This window comes from Erinaceus europaeus, chromosome 12 (genome assembly GCF_950295315.1).
Source record: "Erinaceus europaeus chromosome 12, mEriEur2.1, whole genome shotgun sequence".
Lineage (NCBI taxonomy): Eukaryota > Metazoa > Chordata > Mammalia > Eulipotyphla > Erinaceidae > Erinaceus > Erinaceus europaeus.
In genome coordinates, this window is record NC_080173.1 from 102064385 (window position 1) to 102090602 (window position 26218).

General features: G+C 51.9%; 1 protein-coding gene across 4 annotated transcripts in view; it reads left to right on the plus strand.

Moving 5' to 3' along the window:
* Window positions 1–26218, plus strand: part of ANO10 (anoctamin 10) — a 121267-nt gene that overhangs the window by 77625 nt on the left and 17424 nt on the right. For 3 of the 4 annotated variants that reach the window (XM_060204859.1, XM_060204855.1, XM_060204856.1), the window contains one exon: window positions 15968–16084. The exons of the other annotated variant lie outside the window; for it this stretch is intronic. In XM_060204859.1, coding sequence (XP_060060842.1) covers window positions 15968–16084 — 117 coding nt within the window. The remainder of the gene's footprint in view (window positions 1–15967; window positions 16085–26218) is intronic. 4 annotated transcript variants of the gene reach the window in all.

Consider the following 26218-nt stretch of genomic DNA (forward strand, 5'->3'; position numbering starts at 1 on the left):
CTTGTTCCCAGCTATGTGTCAGTCTGTCCCCTTGTTCCCAGCTCTGTGTCAGTCTGTCCCCTTGTTCCCAGCTGTGTGTCAGTCTGTCCCTTGTTTCCCAGCTGTGTGTCAGTCTGTCCCTTGTTTCCCAGCTGTGTGTCAGTCTGTCCCTTGTTTCCCAGCTGTGTGTCAGTCTGTCCCTTGTTTCCCAGCTGCGTGTCAGTCTGTCCCTTGTTTCCCAGCTGTGTGTCAGTCTGTCCCTTGTTTCCCAGCTCTGTGTCAGTCTGTCCCCTTGTTCCCAGCTGTGTGTCAGTCTGTCCCTTGTTTCCCAGCTGTGTGTCAGTCTGTCCCTTGTTCCCAGCTGCGTGTCAGTCTGTCCCCTTGTTCCCAGCTGCGTGTCAGTCTGTCCCTTGTTTCTCAGCTGCGTGTCAGTCTGTCCCTTGTTTCCCAGCTGTGTGTCAGTCTGTCCCCTTGTTCCCAGCTCTGTGTCAGTCTGTCCCCTTGTTCCCAGCTCTGTGTCAGTCTGTCCCTTGTTTCCCAGCTGTGTGTCAGTCTGTCCCTTGTTTCCCAGCTGTGTGTCAGTCTGTCCCTTGTTTCCCAGCTGCGTGTCAGTCTGTCCCTTGTTACCCAGCTGCGTGTCAGTCTGTCCCTTGTTTCCCAGCTCTGTCAGTCTGTCCCCTTGTTCCCAGCTGTGTGTCAGTCTGTCCCTTGTTTCCCAGCTGTGTGTCAGTCTGTCCCTTGTTCCCAGCTGCATGTCAGTCAGTCCCCTTGTTCCCAGCTGCATGTCAGTCTGTCCCCTTGTTCCCAGCTGCGTGTCAGTCTGTCCCTTGTTTCTCAGCTGCGTGTCAGTCTGTCCCTTGTTTCCCAGCTGTGTGTCAGTCTGTCCCTTGTTTCCCAGCTGTGTGTCAGTCTGTCCCTTGTTTCCCAGCTGCGTGTCAGTCTGTCCCTTGTTTCCCAGCTGCGTGTCAGTCTGTCCCTTGTTTCCCAGTTGCGTGTCAGTCTGTCCCTTGTTTCCCAGTTGCGTGTCAGTCTGTCCCTTGTTTCCCAGCTCTGTGTCAGTCTGTCCCCTTGTTCCCAGCTGTGTGTCAGTCTGTCCCTTGTTTCCCAGCTGCGTGTCAGTCTGTCCCTTGTTCCCAGTTGCGTGTCAGTCTGTCCCCTTGTTCCCAGCTGCGTGTCAGTCTGTCCCTTGTTTCCCAGCTGCGTGTCAGTCTGTCCCTTGTTTCCCAGCTGCGTGTCAGTCTGTCCCCTTGTTCCCAGCTCTGTGTCAGTCTGTCCCCTTGTTCCCAGCTGTGTGTCAGTCTGTCCCTTGTTTCCCAGCTGTGTGTCAGTCTGTCCCTTGTTTCCCAGCTGTGTGTCAGTCTGTCCCTTGTTTCCCAGCTGCGTGTCAGTCTGTCCCTTGTTTCCCAGCTGCGTGTCAGTCTGTACCTTGTTTCCCAGCTGCGTGTCAGTCTGTCCCTTGTTTCCCAGTTGCATGTCAGTCTGTCCCTTGTTTCCCAGTTGCATGTCAGTCTGTCCCTTGTTTCCCAGCTCTGTGTCAGTCTGTCCCTTGTTTCCCAGCTGTGTGTCAGTCTGTCCCTTGTTTCCCAGCTGTGTGTCAGTCTGTCCCTTGTTCCCAGCTGCGTGTCAGTCTGTCCCCTTGTTCCCAGCTGCGTGTCAGTCTGTCCCCTTGTTCCCAGCTGCGTGTCAGTCTGTCCCTTGTTTCTCAGCTGCGTGTCAGTCTGTCCCTTGTTTCCCAGCTGTGTGTCAGTCTGTCCCTTGTTTCCCAGCTGTGTGTCAGTCTGTCCCTTGTTTCCCAGCTGCGTGTCAGTCTGTCCCTTGTTTCCCAACTGTGTGTCAGTCTGTCCCTTGTTTCCCAGCTGCGTGTCAGTCTGTCCCTTGTTACCCAGCTGCGTGTCAGTCTGTCCCTTGTTTCCCAGCTGCGTGTCTGTCCCTTGTTTCCCAGCTGCGTGTCAGTCTGTCCCCTGTTTCCCAGCTCTGTGTCAGTCTGTCCCCTTGTTCCCAGCTGTGTGTCAGTCTGTCCCCTTGTTCCCAGCTGTGTGTCAGTCTGTCCCTTGTTTCCCAGCTGTGTGTCAGTCTGTCCCCTTGTTCCCAGCTGTGTGTCAGTCTGTCCCTTGTTTCCCAGCTGCGTGTCAGTCTGTCCCTTGTTTCCCAGCTGCGTGTCAGTCTGTCCCTTGTTTCCCAGCTGCGTGTCAGTCTGTCCCTTGTTTCCCAGCTGCGTGTCAGTCTGTCCCTTGTTTCCCAGCTGCGTGTCAGTCTGTCCCTTGTTCCCAGCTGCGTGTCAGTCTGTCCCCTTGTTCCCAGCTGCGTGTCAGTCTGTCCCTTGTTTCTCAGCTGCGTGTCAGTCTGTCCCTTGTTTCCCAGCTGCGTGTCAGTCTGTCCCCTTGTTCCCAGCTCTGTGTCAGTCTGTCCGCTTGTTCCCAGCTGTGTGTCAGTCTGTCCCTTGTTTCCCAGCTGTGTGTCAGTCTGTCCCTTGTTTCCCAGCTGCGTGTCAGTCTGTCCCTTGTTTCCCAGCTGCGTGTCAGTCTGTCCCTTGTTTCCCAGCTGCGTGTCAGTCTGTCCCTTGTTTCCCAGCTGCGTGTCAGTCTGTCCCTTGTTTCCCAGTTGCGTGTCAGTCTGTCCCTTGTTTCCCAGTTGCATGTCAGTCTGTCCCTTGTTTCCCAGCTCTGTGTCAGTCTGTCCCTTGTTTCCCAGCTGTGTGTCAGTCTGTCCCTTGTTTCCCAGCTGTGTGTCAGTCTGTCCCTTGTTTCCCAGCTGCGTGTCAGTCTGTCCCTTGTTTCCCAGCTGCGTGTCAGTCTGTCCCTTGTTTCCCAGCTGCGTGTCAGTCTGTCCCTTGTTTCCCAGTTGTGTGTCAGTCTGTCCCTTGTTTCCCAGCTCTGTGTCAGTCTGTCCCCTTGTTCCCAGCTCTGTGTCAGTCTGTCCCTTGTTTCCCAGCTGTGTGTCAGTCTGTCCCTTGTTCCCAGCTGCGTGTCAGTCTGTCCCCTTGTTCCCAGCTGCGTGTCAGTCTGTCCCTTGTTTCTCAGCTGTGTGTCAGTCTGTCCCTTGTTTCTCAGCTGCGTGTCAGTCTGTCCCTTGTTTCCCAGCTGCGTGTCAGTCTGTCCCCTTGTTCCCAGCTCTGTGGTGTCAGTCTGTCCCCTTGTTCCCAGCTCTGTGGTGTCAGTCTGTCCCTTGTTCCCAGCTGCGTGTCAGTCTGTCCCTTGTTTCCCAGCTGCGTGTCAGTCTGTCCCTTGTTTCCCAGCTGCGTGTCAGTCTGTCCCTTGTTTCCAGCTGCGTGTCAGTCTGTCCCTTGTTTCCCAGCTGCGTGTCAGTCTGTCCCTTGTTTCCCAGCTGCGTGTCAGTCTGTCCCTTGTTTCCCAGCTGTGTGTCAGTCTGTCCCTTGTTTCCCAGCTGCGTGTCAGTCTGTCCCTTGTTTCCCAGCTGCGTGTCAGTCTGTCCCTTGTTTCCCAGCTGCGTGTCAGTCTGTCCCTTGTTTCCCAGCTGTGTGTCAGTCTGTCCCTTGTTTCCTAGCTCTGTGTCAGTCTGTCCCCTTGTTCCCAGCTCTGTGTCAGTCTGTTCCCTTGTTCCCAGCTGTGTGTCAGTCTGTCCCTTGTTTCCCAGCTGTGTGTCAGTCTGTCCCCTTGTTCCCAGCTGCGTGTCAGTCTGTCCCTTGTTTCCCAGCTGCGTGTCAGTCTGTCCCTTGTTCCCAGCTGCGTGTCAGTCTGTCCCTTGTTCCCAGCTGCGTGTCAGTCTGTCCCTTGTTTCTCAGCTGCGTGTCAGTCTGTCCCTTGTTTCCCAGCTGCGTGTCAGTCTGTCCCCTTGTTCCCAGCTCTGTGTCAGTCTGTCCCCTTGTTCCCAGCTCTGTGTCAGTCTGTCCCCTTGTTCCCAGCTGTGTGTCAGTCTGTCCCTTGTTTCCCAGCTGTGTGTCAGTCTGTCCCTTGTTTCCCAGCTGTGTGTCAGTCTGTCCCTTGTTTCCCAGCTGCGTGTCAGTCTGTCCCTTGTTTCCCAGCTGTGTGTCAGTCTGTCCCTTGTTTCCCAGCTGCGTGTCAGTCTGTCCCCTTGTTCCCAGCTGTGTGTCAGTCTGTCCCTTGTTTCCCAGCTGTGTGTCAGTCTGTCCCCTTGTTCCCAGCTGCGTGTCAGTCTGTCCCCTTGTTCCCAGCTGCGTGTCAGTCTGTCCCTTGTTTCCCAGCTGCGTGTCAGTCTGTCCCCTTGTTCCCAGCTCTGTGTCAGTCTGTCCCCTTGTTCCCAGCTCTGTGTCAGTCTGTCCCTTGTTTCCCAGCTGTGTGTCAGTCTGTCCCTTGTTTCCCAGCTGTGTGTCAGTCTGTCCCTTGTTTCCCAGCTGCGTGTCAGTCTGTCCCTTGTTACCCAGCTGCGTGTCAGTCTGTCCCTTGTTTCCCAGCTCTGTCAGTCTGTCCCCTTGTTCCCAGCTGTGTGTCAGTCTGTCCCTTGTTTCCCAGCTGTGTGTCAGTCTGTCCCTTGTTCCCAGCTGCATGTCAGTCAGTCCCCTTGTTCTCAGCTGCATGTCAGTCTGTCCCCTTGTTCCCAGCTGCGTGTCAGTCTGTCCCTTGTTTCTCAGCTGCGTGTCAGTCTGTCCCTTGTTTCCCAGCTGTGTGTCAGTCTGTCCCTTGTTTCCCAGCTGTGTGTCAGTCTGTCCCTTGTTTCCCAGCTGCGTGTCAGTCTGTCCCTTGTTTCCCAGCTGCGTGTCAGTCTGTCCCTTGTTTCCCAGTTGCGTGTCAGTCTGTCCCTTGTTTCCCAGTTGCGTGTCAGTCTGTCCCTTGTTTCCCAGCTCTGTGTCAGTCTGTCCCCTTGTTCCCAGCTGTGTGTCAGTCTGTCCCTTGTTTCCCAGCTGCGTGTCAGTCTGTCCCTTGTTCCCAGCTGCGTGTCAGTCTGTCCCCTTGTTCCCAGCTGCGTGTCAGTCTGTCCCTTGTTTCCCAGCTGCGTGTCAGTCTGTCCCTTGTTTCCCAGCTGCGTGTCAGTCTGTCCCCTTGTTCCCAGCTCTGTGTCAGTCTGTCCCCTTGTTCCCAGCTGTGTGTCAGTCTGTCCCTTGTTTCCCAGCTGTGTGTCAGTCTGTCCCTTGTTTCCCAGCTGTGTGTCAGTCTGTCCCTTGTTTCCCAGCTGCGTGTCAGTCTGTCCCTTGTTTCCCAGCTGCGTGTCAGTCTGTCCCTTGTATCCCAGCTGCGTGTCAGTCTGTCCCTTGTTTCCCAGTTGCGTGTCAGTCTGTCCCTTGTTTCCCAGTTGCATGTCAGTCTGTCCCTTGTTTCCCAGCTCTGTGTCAGTCTGTCCCTTGTTTCCCAGCTGTGTGTCAGTCTGTCCCTTGTTTCCCAGCTGTGTGTCAGTCTGTCCCTTGTTCCCAGCTGCGTGTCAGTCTGTCCCCTTGTTCCCAGCTGCGTGTCAGTCTGTCCCCTTGTTCCCAGCTGCGTGTCAGTCTGTCCCTTGTTTCTCAGCTGCGTGTCAGTCTGTCCCTTGTTTCCCAGCTGTGTGTCAGTCTGTCCCTTGTTTCCCAGCTGTGTGTCAGTCTGTCCCTTGTTTCCCAGCTGCGTGTCAGTCTGTCCCTTGTTTCCCAACTGTGTGTCAGTCTGTCCCTTGTTTCCCAGCTGCGTGTCAGTCTGTCCCTTGTTACCCAGCTGCGTGTCAGTCTGTCCCTTGTTTCCCAGCTGCGTGTCTGTCCCTTGTTTCCCAGCTGCGTGTCAGTCTGTCCCCTGTTTCCCAGCTGTGTGTCAGTCTGTCCCCTGTTTCCCAGCTGTGTGTCAGTCTGTCCCCTTGTTCCCAGCTGTGTGTCAGTCTGTCCCTTGTTTCCCAGCTGTGTGTCAGTCTGTCCCCTTGTTCCCAGCTGTGTGTCAGTCTGTCCCTTGTTTCCCAGCTGTGTGTCAGTCTGTCCCTTGTTTCCCAGCTGTGTGTCAGTCTGTCCCTTGTTTCCCAGCTGCGTGTCAGTCTGTCCCTTGTTTCCCAGCTGCGTGTCAGTCTGTCCCTTGTTTCCCAGCTGCGTTTCAGTCTGTCCCTTGTTCCCAGCTGCGTGTCAGTCTGTCCCCTTGTTCCCAGCTGCGTGTCAGTCTGTCCCTTGTTTCTCAGCTGCGTGTCAGTCTGTCCCTTGTTTCCCAGCTGCGTGTCAGTCTGTCCCCTTGTTCCCAGCTCTGTGTCAGTCTGTCCCCTTGTTCCCAGCTGTGTGTCAGTCTGTCCCTTGTTTCCCAGCTGTGTGTCAGTCTGTCCCTTGTTTCCCAGCTGTGTGTCAGTCTGTCCCTTGTTTCCCAGCTGCGTGTCAGTCTGTCCCTTGTTTCCCAGCTGCGTGTCAGTCTGTCCCTTGTTTCCCAGCTGCGTGTCAGTCTGTCCCTTGTTTCCCAGCTGCGTGTCAGTCTGTCCCTTGTTTCCCAGTTGCATGTCAGTCTGTCCCTTGTTTCCCAGTTGCATGTCAGTCTGTCCCTTGTTTCCCAGCTCTGTGTCAGTCTGTCCCTTGTTTCCCAGCTGTGTGTCAGTCTGTCCCTTGTTTCCCAGCTGTGTGTCAGTCTGTCCCTTGTTCCCAGCTGCGTGTCAGTCTGTCCCCTTGTTCCCAGCTGCGTGTCAGTCTGTCCCCTTGTTCCCAGCTGCGTGTCAGTCTGTCCCTTGTTTCTCAGCTGCGTGTCAGTCTGTCCCTTGTTTCCCAGCTGTGTGTCAGTCTGTCCCTTGTTTCCCAGCTGTGTGTCAGTCTGTCCCTTGTTTCTCAGCTGCGTGTCAGTCTGTCCCTTGTTTCCCAACTGTGTGTCAGTCTGTCCCTTGTTTCCCAGCTGCGTGTCAGTCTGTCCCTTGTTACCCAGCTGCGTGTCAGTCTGTCCCTTGTTTCCCAGCTGCGTGTCTGTCCCTTGTTTCCCAGCTGCGTGTCAGTCTGTCCCCTGTTTCCCAGCTCTGTGTCAGTCTGTCCCCTTGTTCCCAGCTGTGTGTCAGTCTGTCCCCTTGTTCCCAGCTGTGTGTCAGTCTGTCCCTTGTTTCCCAGCTGTGTGTCAGTCTGTCCCCTTGTTCCCAGCTGCATGTCAGTCTTTCCCTTGTTTCCCAGCTGCGTGTCAGTCTGTCCCTTGTTTCCCAGCTGTGTGTCAGTCTGTCCCTTGTTTCCCAGCTGTGTGTCAGTCTGTCCCTTGTTTCCCAGCTGCGTGTCAGTCTGTCCCTTGTTTCCCAGCTGCGTGTCAGTCTGTCCCTTGTTTCCCAGCTGCGTGTCAGTCTGTCCCCTTGTTTCCAGCTGCGTGTCAGTCTGTCCCCTTGTTTCCCAGCTCTGTGTCAGTCTGTCCCCTTGTTCCCAGCTGTGTGTCAGTCTGTCCCCTTGTTTCCCTGTTGTAGAGCCAGATGTTGTAGTGCGCAGGCGACAGAGAAGAGAGAGAGAGGGTCCAGAGCGAAGAGGAAACACAAATCTTTATTTGCGCTGGCACCTCAGAGTTGGGTGCTAGAGAAGCAGGTTGGGCCACGTGGAGGTAGAGAAAATGGCCGCCTCACGCAGTAACCTTTCCTGCGTCTGAACACCAGAGTTGAGCGCCGGCAAGAGAGCGAGGTGCGGAAAACGAAGGGCTTTTATAGGATCAGCTTTCGTGAGAATGGGAAGGGGGAGGAGTAACCAGAGCACTCCAGGATAGGATGATAACTCTCGTGAGAATGGGAGGGGGGAGGAGTAACCAGAGCACTCCAGGATAGGATGATAACTCTGTGAGAATGGGAGGGGGGAGGAGAAACCAGAGCACTCCAAATATCGCGGGGATATAGACAATGCCCTGAGGGCACAACATGGCTGAACAGGCACTCTGAGAATGTCCCAACTCTCGCGGGAACTAGCAGTAGCCTGAGGGGACAACATGGCAGATGTGACTGCATTGGCACAATTTCCCAGCATCTCCCCCTTTCCTTTTATCTAATGCCCAGGGCAACAGTGTGTAAAGTCTATGAACTACTCAGGGTCAGTCTATGAAAATCCAGCAACGTGAAGGGAAGGAAGCTGCTGTAAAATTGTCTAAAGTGTCCAAAGGGTATACCAGCAAGTCCGATAGAAGTCTCAGTCCAAAGTAGGCGACTAGGGGGAGAAATGGCAGGGGATGAAATGCTGCATGAGGAAGGTCAGCCTCTGGAATTCTGCTTTTCTGTAGATTGTGAGCTGGAACCGCCAAAATGTGACAGGTCAAAGCAGAAGCAGGAAAGACAGACAGGCAGTAAAAAAGTTCTGTCCTTGGAGTCTGTGAATCAGGTTCTTCAGATCACGTCAGGTGACATCTAGGGTTTTGGGGGGGGGTGCCACGGTAGTCGTGCCATCTAGTGGGTGATGTCAGGGTGTGCAGGGGTCCATATGTTTTTTTTTCTGGGATTCCTGTGGAAGAAACACAAACAATCTGCTTCTCGTGGTTAGCAGGGCATCTGATTTGAATGCTTTATAGAAAAAGAGGTTTGGTGCCTTGACCAACTGAGTATTGGGGGATGTATCTTTCCTATTCATTTATGATTATATTTTATATTATTTGTCATGGTAGTCAGCCGTTTATCTGGAAGGTCCTGGGTGATTCATGGGGGAAAAGACCTTATCTTTTAACAAAGACTCTAAGGTGTAGGGAAGCGGGAACTATCTTATCCTTTTTTTTTTTTTTTTGTATCTTGCCTTTTGTTGCCCTAGTTGTTCTTGTTGTAATTGTTGTTATTGCTGATATTGTGGTTGTTGGATACAACAGAGAGAAATGGAGAGAGGAGGGAAAGACAGAGGGAGAGAAAGATACCTGCAGACCTGCTTCACCGCCTGTGAAGTGATTCCCCTGCAGGTGAGGAGCTGGGGGCTCAAACTGGGATCCTCAAGCCAGTTCTTGCACTTAGTGCCACCTGCGCTAAACCCGCTGCGCCACCGCCCGATTCCCAGGAACTATCTTTTAACATAAACTCTATGGCCATGCCAATAGCAACCTTGAGGGCACATGTGGCTCCCCACATGTCCCCCTGTCTTATATCATGTTTTGATGTTTGGTGGACTTTGTTTTGTGGCAGGGTGGACTGTGCCTGTCTTAGGTTGGGGATCAGCCTTCCGTCTTACCCATCATTGGAACACCTGGTCATTTTTGCCCAGTAGTACCAGATGCCCTGTCTTAGGTTGACTGGATAGCGCTAGTTTCCTCTTACCCGTCATTGGCTAGCCAGCCCTCTACATGGTGGACATTCTGATGGAGGGGGGCAAATCCTCCACAGCAACTCAATATTCTGCCATGTCCAGCCTATGATAGTGACTTTGTATAGGTTGCATCTTTATGGCATCAATCTGTTGCCACAAAAGGCCATGAGCTTGTTAAGAATTATAGGACTGTGGTCCGGGAGGTGGTGCAGTGACTAAAGCCTTGGACTCTTAAGCATGAGGTCCTGAGTTCGATCCTTGGCAGCACATGTACCAGAGTGAGTCTGGTTCTTTCTTTCTTTCTCATTAATAAATAAAATTAAAATGTTGAAAAAAAGAATTATAGGACCTATTGTGAGCAGAAGAAGTAAAACAAGCTAGGGTCCCACAACTAAGGGTATACAGGTAAGGAAGGGGGAATGTATCCATTGGTATGAAGAGGTAAGATCATATCTCAAGTCTAAGGGAAGCAGTCAGTGGATGTGATGTCCAGGGGAACAGCCATTTGTCTTTGGGGGTAGTAAAGGATGTCCGTGGCATGGGTGATGTTATAAAGGGAAACATCTTTAAATTGTTGGCTGACAAAGGCAGGCCTATGGTGGCAAGACAAGATACACCAGTTAAGTTTACAAGAATATGTGAATGTTGCTAATTCACATAGGTTGGATATGGAGGAACTTCTTACAGTTTAATACCTTACCATATGAACAGATGATTCCTCATATGAAGGCTTGATAGCTGTAATCACTTACTTGTGAAAAACAATAAAACTTGTAACAAGTTAGAGGTTTACTATAATTGACTTTGGACTATAAGCAGACTCAGGTTACTTAGAGAGTTAATGCATGTTAGTAACAATGGTTTTAACATTTAGAGTACTTCTGAGCAGATGGATCATACAAAAATTTTTGGTCATTCAGCACACTCACTCACAAAACACAACTGGCCATTCATAACATAAGACATTCAGGGGAGGGGTAGGAGAGAGGGCTCTGTGAGCCAACTTTTGTAGGTTCTGCCATGTCATATTATGGATCCTGGGATGTATCCTGCATCTAGTCCTCTTGTGTTTCTTGTTCTTCAGGGATAACAGTGCCATCATGAGGGTATTGTCGGACATGGCAGGCAGGAATCCAGACAGGTTTAGAGTAATTATGAGGGAAAATACATGAAAAACCTCTTCCCATGGTCAATAGAGGGTCAGGCCCTTTCCAGATTTTATCAAGTGGGTCTTTCCATTTGACCTTAATAGATGGGAGAGTAGATGGTGTTTGCCAGTGAAGAATAATAGGAAGTAAGTCCAAGTTATTGTAAATATTAAAGAGATTTAACGTAGTTAAGGCTTTTGCTAGCTGGATATTGGGGGGATACATTCCTCCTTTATCTTTATTCAGTTGAGCCTTTAGGGTTTGATGGGCCCTCTCGACAATGCCTTGTCCCTGTGGATTATAGGGAATGCCTGTGGTATGAGTAATGTTCCAGAGGGAACAAAAATCTTTAAATTGTTTGCTGGTAAACGCTGGTCCACGGTCGGTTTTCACTTTAAGAGGTAAGCCCATCACAGCAAAACAGGAGAGCATGTGGCTTATAAGCTTTTTAGAGCTTTCTCCTGTCTGAGCTGTTGCCCACATAAATTTAGAAAAGGTATCAATTGAGACAAACACATATTTTTGTTTGCCAAAGTTTGGTATGTGGGTGACATCAATTTGCCAAATAGCATTAGCTTTTAAGCCTCGGGGGTTAACACAAAGAGTCTGAATAGAAGGTGTTTCTATGAGACTTGCACAGGAAGAGCATGTAGCTAGGATATGTTTTAATTGTGGTAACAGAACAACAGGAAATCGAGCTCGAAGGCCTTTATGATTAACATGGGTTAGAGAATGGAAATCAGCAGGATCAGAGACAGAGACTAGGAGAGCTCCTGTGGAGGCAAGGCGGTCAGCTGCGGCATTCCCTTCGGACAGGGGACCAGGAAGAGGGCTGTGGGAACGAAGGTGCTGAATATATAGTGGTTGGGTTTGAGAAGAGAGCATAGAGGCGATTTGAATCAAGAGAGGGGAAAATGAGTTGTCATCAATTTACACATAAGAACGATCAAGCCATGGAAGTAAGTTAACAGTATACACACTGTCAGAAAAAAGGTTGAAGGAGTCTGGTACAGCTTTTAGTGCAAGAAAAACAGCATAAAGTTCTTTGTACTGAGGGGAATTCTCAGGAAGCTCAGTAAAGAGAGGTTTAGGAAACTGTTTGTCTGGGTAATATATAAGGGCAGCAGCTCCCTTTTTTCCACCATCAGTGAAGACTGTAGGAGCAGAAGGAATGGGATCTCGAGAGAAAAGTTTAGGTGCTAGTAGAGGCAGAAGAGTTAACGAAGCTATCAATTTATTGGAAGGAAAATGGTTATCTATTTGTCCTGGAAACCCCAGGAAGCTTATGGCAAAGCGGGAATGATGGCATATGAGCCACTCTGTATCTGTGAGAGAAAAGGGCAGAATAATTAAATCTGGTTCTTTCCCTAAGACCTGCACAGACCTATTTCTCACTTGGCGAACCATGAATGCTAACGCATCTATCTCAGTGAGGAGTCTTGGAGTTCCTCCTCCTGGCTTGTGAAGCCACTCAAGAACCCCATGGTCTTGTCACAATGCCCCTACTACTGTGGGGGTGGAGTTGAAGATTAGAAGGTTTATCGGAGAGGAGGGATAGAATTGAATAAGGTGCATGTCCTGGAGGGCCTGGTTAACCCTTTCCAGTGCCGAGGAGGCCTCAGGAGTTAACTTACGTTTTGAGGAGGGCTGTTTGTTTCCTTTCAACAGGTCAAACAGTGGTTGGAGGCAGCTTGTAGGCAGATAGAGATACTGCCTAAGCCAATTTAAATTTCCTAGAAAACTTTGTAAAGAAGCAAGAGTAAGGTTAGAAGGAAAGGTGACATTAAGGGACAAATTTGCGTTAAAGAAATCTCTGAACCTAAGAAAGATATTGGAGGAATTAGCTGTATCTTCTCAGGAGCTACATTAAGGCCGTTTTTCTTTAATGCAAGAATGAGAAAATCACGTAAGACATAGAGATCCGTATCTGATTTTCCCCATATTAAAATATCATCTGTATAATGAAAAACACTAAGGCCCTTATGAATATATGGGACAAGGGCAGATTTAACAGCCTCCTGACAAATTATAGGACTGTTGGCCATACCCTGGGGCAGCACCACCCATTCAAATCTATCAGCAGGGCTGGCGTTATTAATAGAAGGAACAGAGAAGGCAAAACGTTTACAATCTTGTGGATGCAAGGGAATAGAGAAAAAAAATCTTGTATATCAATAGCTATGATTGGAATTCTTGTGGGAATTGCAGAAGCAAGAGGAAAACCCCTTTGGGGGAAGCCCCAGACCTGCATGGTTTTATTTACTGCACGGAGATCTTGAAGGAGGCGCCATTTTCCCGAGCGCTTTTTAATCACAAAGACAGGAGTATTCCATGGGCTTCGAGAATGACGAATGTGTCCTAAGGACAACTGATCTCGGAAGAGCTCTTTTAAAATTTCTAGTTTATCCCTAGGTAAAGGCCACTGTTCCACCCAGACAGGCTCACTAGAAAGCCAGCTTAAACGGGGTGTTTGTTTACGAACAGTGGCATTTAGTATTGGGGGTGCTGATTAGACCTGGTCTCACGGGAACGAGTGTTACGCTCTGCAGAGGCATCTGTGGATATCCTAACATCAAGACATTGTAGAAGATCCCTGCCCAATAGGTTGGTGCTAATATTAGCTACCAAAGGGCGGAAGTGTCCGGGAGAACCTTCCGGGTCTTCCCACATGAGCAAGTCTCGTGTGCGAAATGATTGGGTCACCCCTCCTACTCCATGTATACTGGGTCCAGGGATGAGTTCCCAATCTTGGGGAACCTCTTCTTGCCTTAAAATCGTCTTTGCTGCCCCCGTGTCAATCAAAAATTTAAAAGGAATATTGCCAGTCTTTACTGTCATAGAAGGGTTACCTTGTTCTAGAACAGGAGTGGTCCACAAAATCTCAGGCCACGAATTTGTACTATTCAGGGGCGAACCATCTTTATGAAATTGGGACCAACAATCTCTCTTCCAATGAAACCCCTTACGACATCTTGGACAAACAGTACGTGGCCTCTGGCTCCCTGACTGAAAGCGGGGTCGCTCTAACTGGAGGCGGGGTTTCCCTGACTGGAGGTGTGGTCGCAGCTTATCAGGACATTGGTTACGCCAATGTCCTTGGCCACCGCACTGAAAGCAGGCCCCATTGTGATTACGTGGGTAACTGCATAAACCTGTGTCATAGCGGATGCCCCACAATTGCCTGATGTAAGTTCCTGTGTCGCTAAAATCCAATTATCTGGGTGTAGGTGTTTAAGATTAAGGCATGCCTGACGGAATTGTGGTATCATGCCTTCCCAGAGTGCAGGAGTAGTGAGCGGACGTCAGGATTATAAACCTTTCTCTCTAAGCTTGTCTTCACCCTTGAGACGAAGCTCGCTAATGATTCATCAGTGCCTTGGCGAATAGAGTTAATGGGAACTGTCGAATCTACATTGGGTGGAGTCACCCTTTCCCATGCTTGTGTTGGCGCAGATGCGTACCTGTTCAAAATAACCGGTTGGAAACCTGGCTTCTGCCTGCTGAGCTCCAGATTCATAAGCTCCTTCTCCAACAAAGCATCAGAATCCCATTCTACCTGTTTGTTACTATTTTCCTGCGACTGTCTAGAGCACTCATTGCGGAAGCATGCCTTCCACTGTAGGTAGAGGGGGTCTGGGAGTGCAGCACGAGCCAGATCTTTCCAATCTTGGGGTGTGTTAAGATGGTGGTAAAAACTCCTTAAAACGGACTTGGTCCATAGAGCGAGCATTCCGTTATCCCTGACTGCTAGTCTGAGTGTTTCGAGGTCTTTAGCGGAGTATGGCTGCCACGGCTGAGGGTTTTGTTTAGACGGGACCACGTTTACCGGGAAGGTGTGGATTTGGTTCGATGACACTGGGGAGAGATCTACGGAAGTGGAAGGTGCCGTGGAAACTGCTGTAGTGGCTGCAGGGGAAACTGAACACGTATCTACGGGGATGGAGCTCTTGGGGTGGACTGCAAATGGTTTAAGGTCCTTAAATGCTGAGAAAATATCCTTTAACTCTCGTATCTCAGCCACAAGGTCTCTTAATGATGACGTATCAGCAGGGGGTGGGGTTAGAGAAGCAGAAGCCTCAGGGGAAGCCAAAACCGGGGTGGTAGGAGGAGGGGCTAGAGAACCGGAAGCCTCAGGGGAAACGGGGTGGGGCCAGGGAAGCAGAAGGAAATGAACATGTGTCTGTGGGTGAAGGGGTCATGGAAGCCGCAGAAGGGACTGAGCACATGTCTGCAGGGACAGAAGTTTGGGTGCTGACTGCAAATCGCTTAGGGTGTTTAGGTTGTAAGCACATATCTCTTAACTCTTGTATCTCAGGAGAAGCTGAACCCTGGGCGGCAGGGGGCGGGGTTGGAGGAGGAGCTTCGGAACATGTGTACGTGTCTGTGGGAATGGAAGTTCTGGGTCTATCTGCTGATCGCTGAGGGCGTCTTAAGCGCATGTGCTTTAACTCTCGTATCTCAGCCTCAAGGTCACTTATCCTCATGGCAGACCACGTTGTACATATCTTGTAAGTGGCGACCACAGTTATAAAAATCCAAGGGATAGCGAAAATTAAACCATCTGTGACAGCGTGAATCTGTCCCAGGGCAGAAGGAGATAATAACTGGGACACCTCCTCATAAAACGAAAAAATTCCCATGATGGAGGGAGACGTGGGGCCACAGAGGCGGGCGGATGCCACTTACCTGTGTCTGGGCGGCTTTTCTGGACCTCAGGCTGGGCGTGAGTGTGGGACACGTTGGGCGCCAGATGTTGTAGAGCCAGATGTTGTAGTGCGCGGGCCGCAGAGAAGAGAGAGAGAGGGTCCGGAGCGAAGAGGAAACACAAATCTTTATTCGTGCTGGCACCTCAGAGTTGGGTGCTAGAGAAACAGGTTGGGCCACATGGAGGTAGAGAAAATGGCCGCCTCACGCAGTAACCTTTCCTGCGTCTGAACACCAGAGTGGAGCGCCGGCAAGAGAGCGAGGTGCGGAAACCGAAGGGTTTTTATAGGAGCAGCTTTCGTGAGAATGGGAAGGGGGAGGAGTAACCATAGCACTCCAGGATAGGATGATAACTCTGTGAGAATGGGAAGGGGGAGGAGTAACCAGAGCACTCCAGGATAGGATGATAACTCTCGTGAGAATGGGAGGGGGGAGGAGTAACCAGAGCACTCCAGATATCGCGGGGATATAGACAATGCCCTGAGGGCACAACATGGCTGAACAGGCACTCTGAGAATGTCCCAGCTCTCGCGGGAACTAGCAGTAACCTGAGGGGACAACATGGCAGATGTGACTGCATTGGCACAATTTCCCAGCATTTCCCAGCTCTGTGTCAGTCTGTCCCCTTGTTTCCAAGCTCTGTGTCAGTCTGTCCCTTGTTTCCAGCTGCGTGTCAGTCTGTCCCTTGTTCCCAGCTGCATGTCAGTCTGTCCCCTTGTTTCTAGCTCTGTGTCAGTCTGTCCCCTTGTTCCCAGCTGTGTGTCAGTCTGTCCCCTTGTTTCCCAGCTCTGTGTCAGTCTGTCCCCTTGTTCCCAGCTGTGTGTCAGTCTGTCCCTTGTTTCCCAGCACTGTGTCAGTCTGTCCCCTTGTTCCCAGCTGCGTATCAGTCTGTCCCCTTGTTCCCAGCTGTGTGTCAGTCTGTCCCCTTGTTTTCAGCTCTGTGTCAGTCTGTCCCCTGGTTTCCCAGCTGTGTGTCAGCCCGTCCCCCTCTTTTTCCAGCTCTGTGTCAACCTGTCCCCCCTTTTTTCCAGCTCTGTGTCAACCTGTCTCCCCATTTTTTTTCCAGCACGCTCTCCTGGCGCTAAAGTTCATCCTTGCATTTGCCATACCTGACAGACCACGGCACATCCAGGTGAAACTGGCCCGGTTGGAATTCGAGTCTTTGGAGGCACTGAAGCAGCAGGTAAGAAGCACCTTCCTTTAGCAAGTACCCAGAGACAGTGCAGAGAGCGCTCTCAGCGTTCCCGTCAGCATAGAGTTTGCCAGTTTAAATAAAGACAGGACTCAAGTTGGCAATAAAAAATGAAAACGCTGATATTATAAGCAATGCCACCATTCAAAGATTGAAACTAAGCAACACAAAAATGTTCAGAGAAGGTTAAGTAAAGGGGAGGGCTGGAATTCAACGCAGAACAAGGCAGATTGCTGAGAATGACTGTGGGACAGCTCCCGCCATTCACGGTGGGGGTAGAGTAAACAGTGACCTGGTCACGTCTCACTGAGCAGAGAGCATGAAAACGTGTTGGCATAGCAGCTGGAAAAGGCCACGAAATGGCAGCTGCTTCCCATGACTCTACCAGAGGCCAAAAGATGGAGGGGTGGTGGTGTTGTGCGTGGGCCGCAGAGATGAGAGAGAGGAGGGGTCCGGAGCGAAGAGGAAACACAAATCTTTATTTGCGCTGGCACCTCAGAGTTGGGTGCTAGAGAAGCAGGTTGGGCCACGTGGAGGTAGCGAAAATGGCCGCCTCACGCAGTAACCTTCCCTGCCTCTGAACACCGGAGTGGAGCGCTGGCAAGAGAGAGAGGTGCGGAAGAAGAAGGGCTTTTATAGGAGTAGCTTTTGCGAGAATGGGGGAGGAGTGACCAGAGCACTCCAGGGTAGGATAATAACTCTCGTGAGAATGGGAAGGGGAGGAGTGACCAAAGCACTTCAGATATCACGGGGAAATAGACAATGCCCTGAGGGCACAACATGGCGGAACAGGCGCTCCAAGAATGTCCCAGCTCTCACGGGAGCTAGCAGTAGCCTGAGGGGACAACATGGCAGATGTGACTGCATCGGCACAATTTCCCAGCAGGGTGGAGGGGGAAATTAAAAAATGAAGGAGGAGGAGGAGGAACAACCCGCTGGAATTTGCTTCTCTCTGCTTGGAAGAGAGTAAAGGTGGGTAGGGGGTTGGCGGGCAAGGTGCATCAGGTTAAAAGCACACAGTGCGAGCCACAGAGATCTGGGTGGCTTCGGGCCCCCAGCTCTCCACCTGCAGGAGGGTCACTTCACAAGTGGTGAAGCAGGTCAGTAGGTGTCTGTCTCTCTCCCTCTCTACCTCCCCCTTCTCTCAGTTTCTTTCTGTCCTGTCCAACAATAACAGCAATGAAAGAAAGATGGCCTCCAGCATCAGTGGATTTGTAGTGCCAGCACTGAGCCCCAGCGATAACCTTGGGGGACGGGGGGTGGGGTGGGTAGGGGAAATGGGAGGGAGAGGGAGAAGGAAAGGGAGAGGGAGGGAGAGGGCGAGGGAGAGAAGGGAGGCAGAAGCTTTTCCAGACTCCCAGAGCTAGTTGTCTGCAGTGGGACATAGGAGCCCAAGGAGAGAGAGCATCAACAGGGCAGCACCACTGGGGACAGACTTGGGGCCCAGGGTCTCTGTGGCCCTACAGCCTTCAAACCACCTCTCCCAGGGACAATTTCTCTTGTGTTTGGGGAGTGGTGGTGGAGGGACTGTGAGCAGAACCCCATGTTAAGCCTCTCTGGTGAAGCTGCAGACCCCAGGGGGTGCGTCCCAGAGGGTCATGTCAGAGCTGAGGGGACGACAGCATGAGGCTGTGGAGAGAGCGCAGGAGAAGGACCCAGGCCACCAGGCTGGGCGATGGGGCACCTAGTTAAGCTCACCTATCATGGGACACAAGGACTGGGTTCCAGCCCCTGCTCCCCACCTGCAGGGAGGGTGCTTCGTGAAGCAGTGTTGCAGGTGTCTCTCTGTGTCTCCCCCCAAGTTCCCTCTGTTCTGGCAAAAAAGGGAAAAACAGCCTCTGGGAGCAGTGGATTTGTAGTTCTGGCACTGAGCCCCAGTGATAACCCTGGAGGCAAAAAAAGAAGAAAGAAAGAAAGAAAGAAAGAAAGAAAGAAAGAAAGAAAGAAAGAAAGAAAGAAAGAAAGAAAGAAAGAAAGAAGGAAAGAAAGAAGGAAAGAAAGAAAGAGGAGAGAAGGGAAGGGAAGGGAAGAAGAGAGGAGGGGAGGGGAGGGGAGGGGAGTGGAGGGGAGAGGAGAGCAGAGCCAGACAGTGGCTGGTTAAACACTCACATTCCAGGGCACGAGGACCCAGGTTCAAGCCCCCAGGCCCCACCTGCAGGGGAAAGCTTTGTGTGTGATAAAGCAGGGCTGCGGGGGTCTCTCTGTCATCTCTCCCTCTCTGTCTCCCCCTCCTTTCTCAATTTCTCTCTATCTCTACCCAATAATAAATAAATAAACAAACAATATTAGAAGAAAAGAAAAAGAAATGAAAATTGAAGCAGGAGTGTAACACCACACACCGCCCCCTTCTTGGCTAATGTTGGTTGTTATCCCATCCCACAGTGTGTGGGGAAGCGGATAGTCTTACATGCTCTGGGCAGAGGTATAAGTTGGTTCAGAGTTTCTAGAATGTAGTTGAATCAAAATGCCAACTGCCTGACAGCCGGAAATAAGTCTGGTCCGCACAATGATTTATCTGCAAAATGTGCCAAGATAGAGATGGAGCTGTTTTGATCAGCCACCTGGGATGGCTGAACTGTCTCAGGAGACTGCTGGAGACACAGTGGCACAGCCGTGCGGCAAAACGCCACAAAGCCGCTTTCCAAGGTGGAAAAAGGTCTGTTAGTGCTGATAGGCCTGTGGTGTGAGCTCACGCGTGTCGGCTGCGGCGCTGTGTGGAGAAGCAAGGTGTGCAAACAGGTGGCACCTTGTAAGCCACATTTTAAAGAAAGGAAGGAGGGTGGGGAGAGAGATGGATGAACGCTGACTGGTGTGCTTGTCTCTCTCAGGAGACTTCCTTGAACTCTGAAGCAGGAGCTGCCGTGGAGGGGAGGAATTAAGATTTCTCTTTTCACATTCAGTTTGATTTTTTTTTTTTTTTTTAGTATCTCATTTATTTTCGTCTTTTGCAGAACCGTTACGATGTCTCCCCAGCCCCCAGTTTGAATTTTCTAACTGTATAGAGAAATCCCTTTAAGTCAGCGGGTGCTTGTGGGGACTGTGACCATTGGCCGTGCTGTCTGGATGCTGTTCTGCACTTACGACCTTCAGTAGCTAAAGAGTCGAGTCTGGACAGATGAGAGACAGACAGACAGCCGCCTCTCCTTTCACAGTGCTCCTGCAAAATCAAGCCCACCTGCACCCGCTTTACCCGAGGGGCACTGCCGTGCTCAGCTGTGATTTCATGGCCCGACGCCCCACGCAGGCCCAGTGTCCTCCCTGCCGGCAGGATGCCCTCCCTCCTGCGGTGAGCTCAGCCTACCGTTAGAATCCTCAGGTCTGCTGTGGAAGTGTGTCTCTTCTCCTGCTTTATTTCCGCCTGTATCCGGCCTCCCGCCTGTGTCTATTTCCTGTAGCGTGGTGCCTTCCGCTCCTTCCAGAGGAGGCCTCGTCACTCCTGACAGCTGAGGAACATCTAGCCGTGTGTCTGTACCACATCTGCCCGGTCTGGCCTGTTGTGGAGTCGCGTCCGTCCTACGCACAGGCTTTATAAATAGCACTGCCGTGTGCACAGGCCTGAGGGAGACAGGCATGGGAGCTGCCCTCTCCTGCCTTGCTGACCCAAAACCTTGTGCTCAGGGGACGCTGCTGGCTGCACAGTGCCGCACCTGGCTGAGTGCTCACATCACAGTGCACAAGGACCCAGGTTCAAGCCCCTGGTCCCCACCCGCAGGGGGGAAGCTTCGCGAGTGGTGAAGCAGGGCTGAGGGTGTCTGTCTGTCTCTCTCCCTCTCTATCTCCCCCTCCCCTCTCAATTTATCTCTGTCTCTATCCAATAATAAATTAAATAAAAGTATTTGGGGGCCGGGTGGTGGTGCACTTGGATGAGCACACACGTCACAGTGCACAAGGACCCGGGTTCAAGCCACCGGTCCCCACCTGCAGGAGGAAGCTTCACAGGTAGTGAAACAGGGCTGCAGGCATCTCTCTGCCTCTCTCTCTCCCCCCACCCTCAATTTCTCTCTGTCTCTATCCAATTATAAATAAATAAAATGTTCTCGATCGACTCAGTGGGCCTGCTGCAAGGCCCCCAGGCTTGTCTCTGAGTCAGAAGTAGCTTTCCCTCACACTCCCTGCTTGGTCCTGCTCAGAGGTTCTAATGGCTGGGGGGTGGGGGCAGGCTTTGGGCAGCAGCTGGCATCTGCAGTTTGCTCACTGAACCAGCGCCATTTACAGCTTGTGTTGCTGAATGTTTGCTTTACTTTTCTTACTCTGATATTTAAGCTTCTGCATTACTAGTGAGTAGAACTTAAACTGCTGAACTGCTCTCATATCTGTAGGGCAGAGAGCTTATCTGTTATGTCCTCTGGTCAGTCAGTCCCTGGGCCCTAGACATGAGCTGGGCCACTGAGATCAGTAAGAGTACGTCTCACTGAGGCAGACAGGTAGGTCCCCCGCAGGGTGCAAGGTGTGGGGCTGCCACAAGCTGCACTGGGTGGCTTCCTGAACCCCGAGATGGTGCTCTGACGACCCCTCCTCTGCCTGTCTCTGTTCTGTCTACATGAAGAATGAGAAGTCAGGCGGGGAGACCCTCGGTGGCGCTGTGCGGGGAGGCCCTGGCTCATGTCCAGAGTGTGTGTCCTCACTAGGGCTTCACACGTGCGTGATTTCTGCACTCCTGGTAGACTGTGCCCTTTTTTTCCAGAGAGAAGGTGAGAGACAGAGAGAGAAAGAAGCCCCTCTTCAAGCCCCCTTGCATGTTATCCCCACGTGTGGCCAGGGGCTTGAACCCGGGTCCTCGAGCAAAGTGGAGTGTGTGTTTCTATTTCCCGTACTCTCACCTATGTTAGAAAACAAGGTAAAAGTGACCTGCCAGGAGTGACAAAAACCTGCCAGGAAAAAGCAAACAAAAATATTCTAGGGGGCCGGGCGGTAGCGCAGCAGGTTAAGCGCACGGGGCGCAAAGCGCAAGGACTGGTGTAAGGATCTGGGTTCGAGTCCCCTGATCCCCACCTGCAGGGGAGTCACTTCACAGGCGGTGAAGCAGGTCTGCAGGTGTCTGTCTTTCTCTCCCCCTCTCTGTCTTCCCCTCCTCTCTCCATTTCTCTCTGTCCTGTCCAACAACAACGACATCAATAACAATAATAATAGTAATGACAACAAGGGCAACAAAAGGGGAGAAATGGCCTCCAGGAGGAGTGGATTCGTAGTGCAGGCACCGAGTCCCAGCGATAACCCTGGAGACAAAAAAAAAAAACAAACCAAAAAACTTGTCATTTTTGACATTCCTGTCCTCCACCCAAGAAACAAAGATAGGGCCAAGGGGCCGGCGAGTGCCCAGATGGCCCTATCCTGCCCTCCTGAATGGGGCAGGTGGCTTCTTTGCATCTCAGTCCTGACCTGGGAAATGCAGCTCTGGTTTCACATTCTGCAGAAGGGCCCAGGAATCTGCATTCTTAGCGAGCACTTCAAAGCGCTAATGCAGGAGGCCAGAACCCAGGAGAGAGACCCCTCGGGGTGGGGGAGGAGGCAGGGGTGCGGCATGATGGCGCAGGTTCTGGCCATGGTGCTTTTTCACGACCAGGAGCTCTGTGGCTTTCTAAATATCCAGGCAAATCGCATAAACCCGAGAGGCACACTGGGGGAGGGAAGCTGTTTGCTCTGCAAAGGGCATTTTCCAGTGACGAGACTTCAGAACTCCAGACAGCAAATAGCATCCCAGCAATGCCCTTTTTCTTTTGATTTATTCAACTCTCAGTTATTTTGAGGTTCTGTTAAAAATAGAAGGGCGTCTTACCCCAGCCGCGTCTGCGTCGTCTGGTCTGGAACTCAGCACACCGCCACTCGCCTCCGGGTAGCCAGCCCTCTGCGTGAAGGGTGCAGGGAGCCTTGGAGAAAGATGGCGTTCTTGGAAACAGTGGGAGAAACTTTGAGGGCGCTGAGGAGACAGTGCAGCGCCAGCCCCCAGGGCCCCAGCAGGCGTGGGACCCGGGACCCTTCAGGCAAGTCTTCCTTTCCGGTGGTTAAGAGTCGAACCATTTCTCACATCCCCGCGGACTACTGGACTTGTCATTCCCTGCGTTGGTGCCCCAGGTGCTGGGAGACGTGGAGGCATTTTCAGTGCAACGTTAAAGCTCCACAACTTGCAATTCAGTTCGGGGGCTTGAGCATTTGTCCACTAAGCACATAAGTCTGCCATCACGGAGTCGGGTGGAGCGCAGGCCCCTGAGGAGACAGTGCCAGCGCCCGAGTCCCTGAGGAGAAGGGGCCCCATCTCTCAGGCCCTGAGGAGGCCCCACCCACCCCTGCCTCTAGAGTAACTTGGCTTGGCTTTATTCTTTTAATTACTATCTTTTTTTATTGGATGAGACAGTCAGAAATCGGGGGCAGGGGTAGAGAAAGAAAGAGACAGGACAGGCGGTGACGCACCGGGTTAAGCACAGGGACCTGCTCAAGGATCCGGTTCGAGTCTACGCTGCCCCCCTGCAGTGGGGGCACTTCACAAGCAGTGAAGCAGGTCTGCAGGTGTCTCTCTTTCTCTCTCCCTCTGTATCTCCCCCTCCTCCTTCAATTTCTATCTCTTCTATCCAATAAAATAGAAAAAATAGCCACAAGGAGCAATGGATTCATAGTGTCTGCACTTAGGCCTAGAGATAACCCTGGAGGCAAAGAGAGAGAGAGTCAGAGAGACAGACAGACCTGCAGCCTTGCTTCACCATTCACAATGCTTTCCCCCTGTAGGTGGGGACCAGGGGCTCGAACCCGGGTCCTTGCATACTGTAGTATGTGCGCTTAACCGGGTGCTTCACTGCCTGGCCCATAACTTGACCTTCTATGGCACAGTTTCCTCAACACTCGGTGGTGCCTCAACATTCGGTGGTGCCTCAACTCAGGTGGTGCCTCCCATCTGAGGTGAGAGTGACTCCGAGGGGCGAGGTGCCAGTGGTGGGGGAGAGGCCTTCACGCTTGGTGCCTGAATCACTGGCTAAACCCGGGGGTGGGTGCGCACTGGGCTACAGAGGGCTGTGAGGCCATGGAATGGAGTCAGCTGTGTCTGACTCTTGGCAAGGGTGAGCAGAGAACAGCAGTGGCTGGGGCAGTCACAGCCAGCTCACAGGACTCAGGGAAGCGCAAGCCGGACACTGTCCTGGCCGCCTGCCTGTCACAACACTGGACAGTTCCTGGGCTGGGAGCCTTTTGCTGTTTGTGTGACGGCTTCCTTCAGCAGAGACGCCAGTGCCCCTCTCAGCCTCTCTCGTCACCTGTCCTCCTCCTGTTGGGTCCTGCAGGGCCACACCTGTGGGTTCAAGCCACCAGCTGCTCTGCTCTTCTCTGTGTGGCCCCAGCCCCACGCCCTGGGAAGAGCCTGTTCTCGGGCACCCGTTCTCATGGGTCGGCGCTGCTGCTGCCTGGCCGGGGGCCTTTGGCACCGAGTACCCTCACCCAGTGGAGAGCCTGCAGCTAATCAGACTGAGTTTATTAACTCATGCGTCGTTCAGAAGGTAATATATTAAGTAAATGACAGACTATGTCCTTGGATCAAAGAGAAAACCTTAAAATAGGAACTCAGGAAAAATGGAAAGTCAAGTCCTATACCCCTCTGGGTCCTTGGGCAAGAGAGCAGTCTGGACACACAGCAGACACCCAGGACACACAGAAAGCACACCAGGACACACAGCAGGAGCCCAGGACACACAGCAAGAGCCCAGGACATACAGCAGGAGCCCAGGACACACAGAAGGCACCCAGGACACACAGCAGGAGCCCAGGACACACAGCAGGAGCCCAGGACACACAGCAGGAGCCCAGGACACACGGCAGGTGCCCAGGACACACGGCAGGAGCCCAGGACACACGGCAGGCACCCAGGACACACGGCAGGAGCCCAGGACACACGGCAGGAGCCAGGACACACAGCAGGAGCCAGGACACACAGCAGGTGCCCAGGACACACAGTAGGAGCCCAGGACACACGGCAGGAGCCCAGGACACACGGCAGGAGCCCAGGACACACGGCAGGCGCCCAGGACACATGGCAGGAGCCCAGGACACACGGCAGGCGCCCAGGACACACGGCAGGAGCCCAGGACACATAGAGCTGGAGCCCAGGACACACGGCAGGAGCCCAGGACACATGGCAGGAGCCCAGGACACATGGAAGGAGCCCAGGACACATGGCAGGCTTCCCGGACACAGAGCAGGAGCCCAGGACACACAGCAGGCGCCCAGGACACACGGCAGGAGCCCAGGACACACGGCAGGCTTCCCGGACACAGAGCAGGAGCCCAGGACACACAGCAGGCGCCCAGGACACACGGCTGAGCCCAGGACACATGGCAGGAGCCCAGGACACATGGCAGGAGCCCAGGGTACATAGAGCTGGAGTCCTGCTGTGTGTTTGCTGTTTACTTTTGTCACATCATCTAACTGTGGTCAACATTTAACAGAGGCAGCTCCCCAAAGACCATAAAGGAAGCTCCAACTGAGCCGGAGAGAATTCTGTCATAGTTTGTACTTTGCATGAATTATCTATTTGTTTATCTATATTTATTATTGGATAGAGACAGAGTTGAGAGGGAGAGAGACAGAGAGACACCTGCAGCCCTGCTTCATCACTTGTGAAGCTCCCCCCCTGCAGATGGGGACTGGGGGCTCGAACCCTGGTCCTTGTGCACTGTAATGTGAGCACTCAACTAGGTGCACCACCACCTGTCCCCAATAAACTCAAACTCTAGAACAAGATGTCTTGGTTTCTGGAGGCATCCAGACAATAAAATGAAATGTTTTGTTAAAGCCCTAGGTACTCTTTTCCTCCCTGGTAAACAGTCTGTATAAATTGCTATTTATCTTATTCTCCCTGGTTTTCTGAAAAGAAAGAAAAAAGAAGAAAAAATTAAAAGACATATACTAATTTCCCCCAGATGTAAGAAACATTGTCATATCGATTCTGATCTATTTTTACTCGTGGAAATCATTGACTAGGCAAAGAAAGAGAGCGCAAGTTGACAGCAAGTTGGTCAGAAGCCAGGTGGGAAGGTGCACACACCTGTTTGCTCATGTTTTCCTGCTCTAACTGAATGCCCTAGAAAGTCAGAACTGTACAGTAGCCTTCACCAAGGTCAGTCAGACTTCTCAGTGGCCATCAGAGAAGAAACTTCTTCAGGACAAGGCTATTCCCGACAGACAGACAGACAGACAGATAAATATTCATTGAATGGCCGGGCCAGCGACTAAGTGAATGTGCCTAGAGCTTTGCATCTTTCTATTGTGCAGTCCACAATCTGTGACTTTGAAGTTGCCTTCTGTTCTGTGTTTGGAGTTCGGCAGACCACCACTGAGGGCTTGCATCTCAGGAAACCAAAGATACCTTCTTTAAACTCTTGCTTTTAATTTCTGGCAAAGTTGCTAGAGCATTAGGTGTTTTGTGTCACATAGCAGCCCCGCTGCTTCCAGTTAGTGTCGCTGCCGAAGCTGTAGCTCCGGGAGCAGATGCTTTCTGTGAAGAGTCACGTGGGTGGCAGGTCTTTTAACCATGTGGATTATACAACTGCGTCACTGCCGCGCTGTCAAAGTGCCCGCGCACCTGTATACAATCGCAAAGGGAATGGACGGTGGTCCAGTGCTGGTCTCCCTCACAAAGACAGGAAGTGGGTGGGCAGATGTGACCTTGGCCCATGTTCCTCTGGTCTCACACAAGCTGTCCGACCACAGGCCCTGCCGTATCTTGACTACGACTTTGGCCAGAGCCACCCACTGCGTCCAGATTCCTACCCCAGAGGGAGCATGAGATAACTAATGCTTATTGTCTTAAGCCACTAAGTTTTGGCCCAGTGTGCTTCCTTCCTCCCTGTACCCCCTCTCTGGCGCTAAAGGAAAAACAGGCAGGATTTGAATGTCAGCAGCATCAGCAGGTGATAGACTCGTGCGCAGTAGTAGGTCCTACACAGGTGGGTATTGGGAACGTCTCAACTGTTTCAGTTCTGTGTATGTTCCGCCCCAGGGTGGTATGCCGTCCGATGCAGAGGGCAGACCTGGATTATTCTGCTCCTTTTGGTTCCCAGGGTGTGAAACTATGACGTGAGATCTGGTGTTGGAGTTTGGCCTTCCATGCTTTCTGGTCATTTTGCCAGATGCCAGTGGCAATGC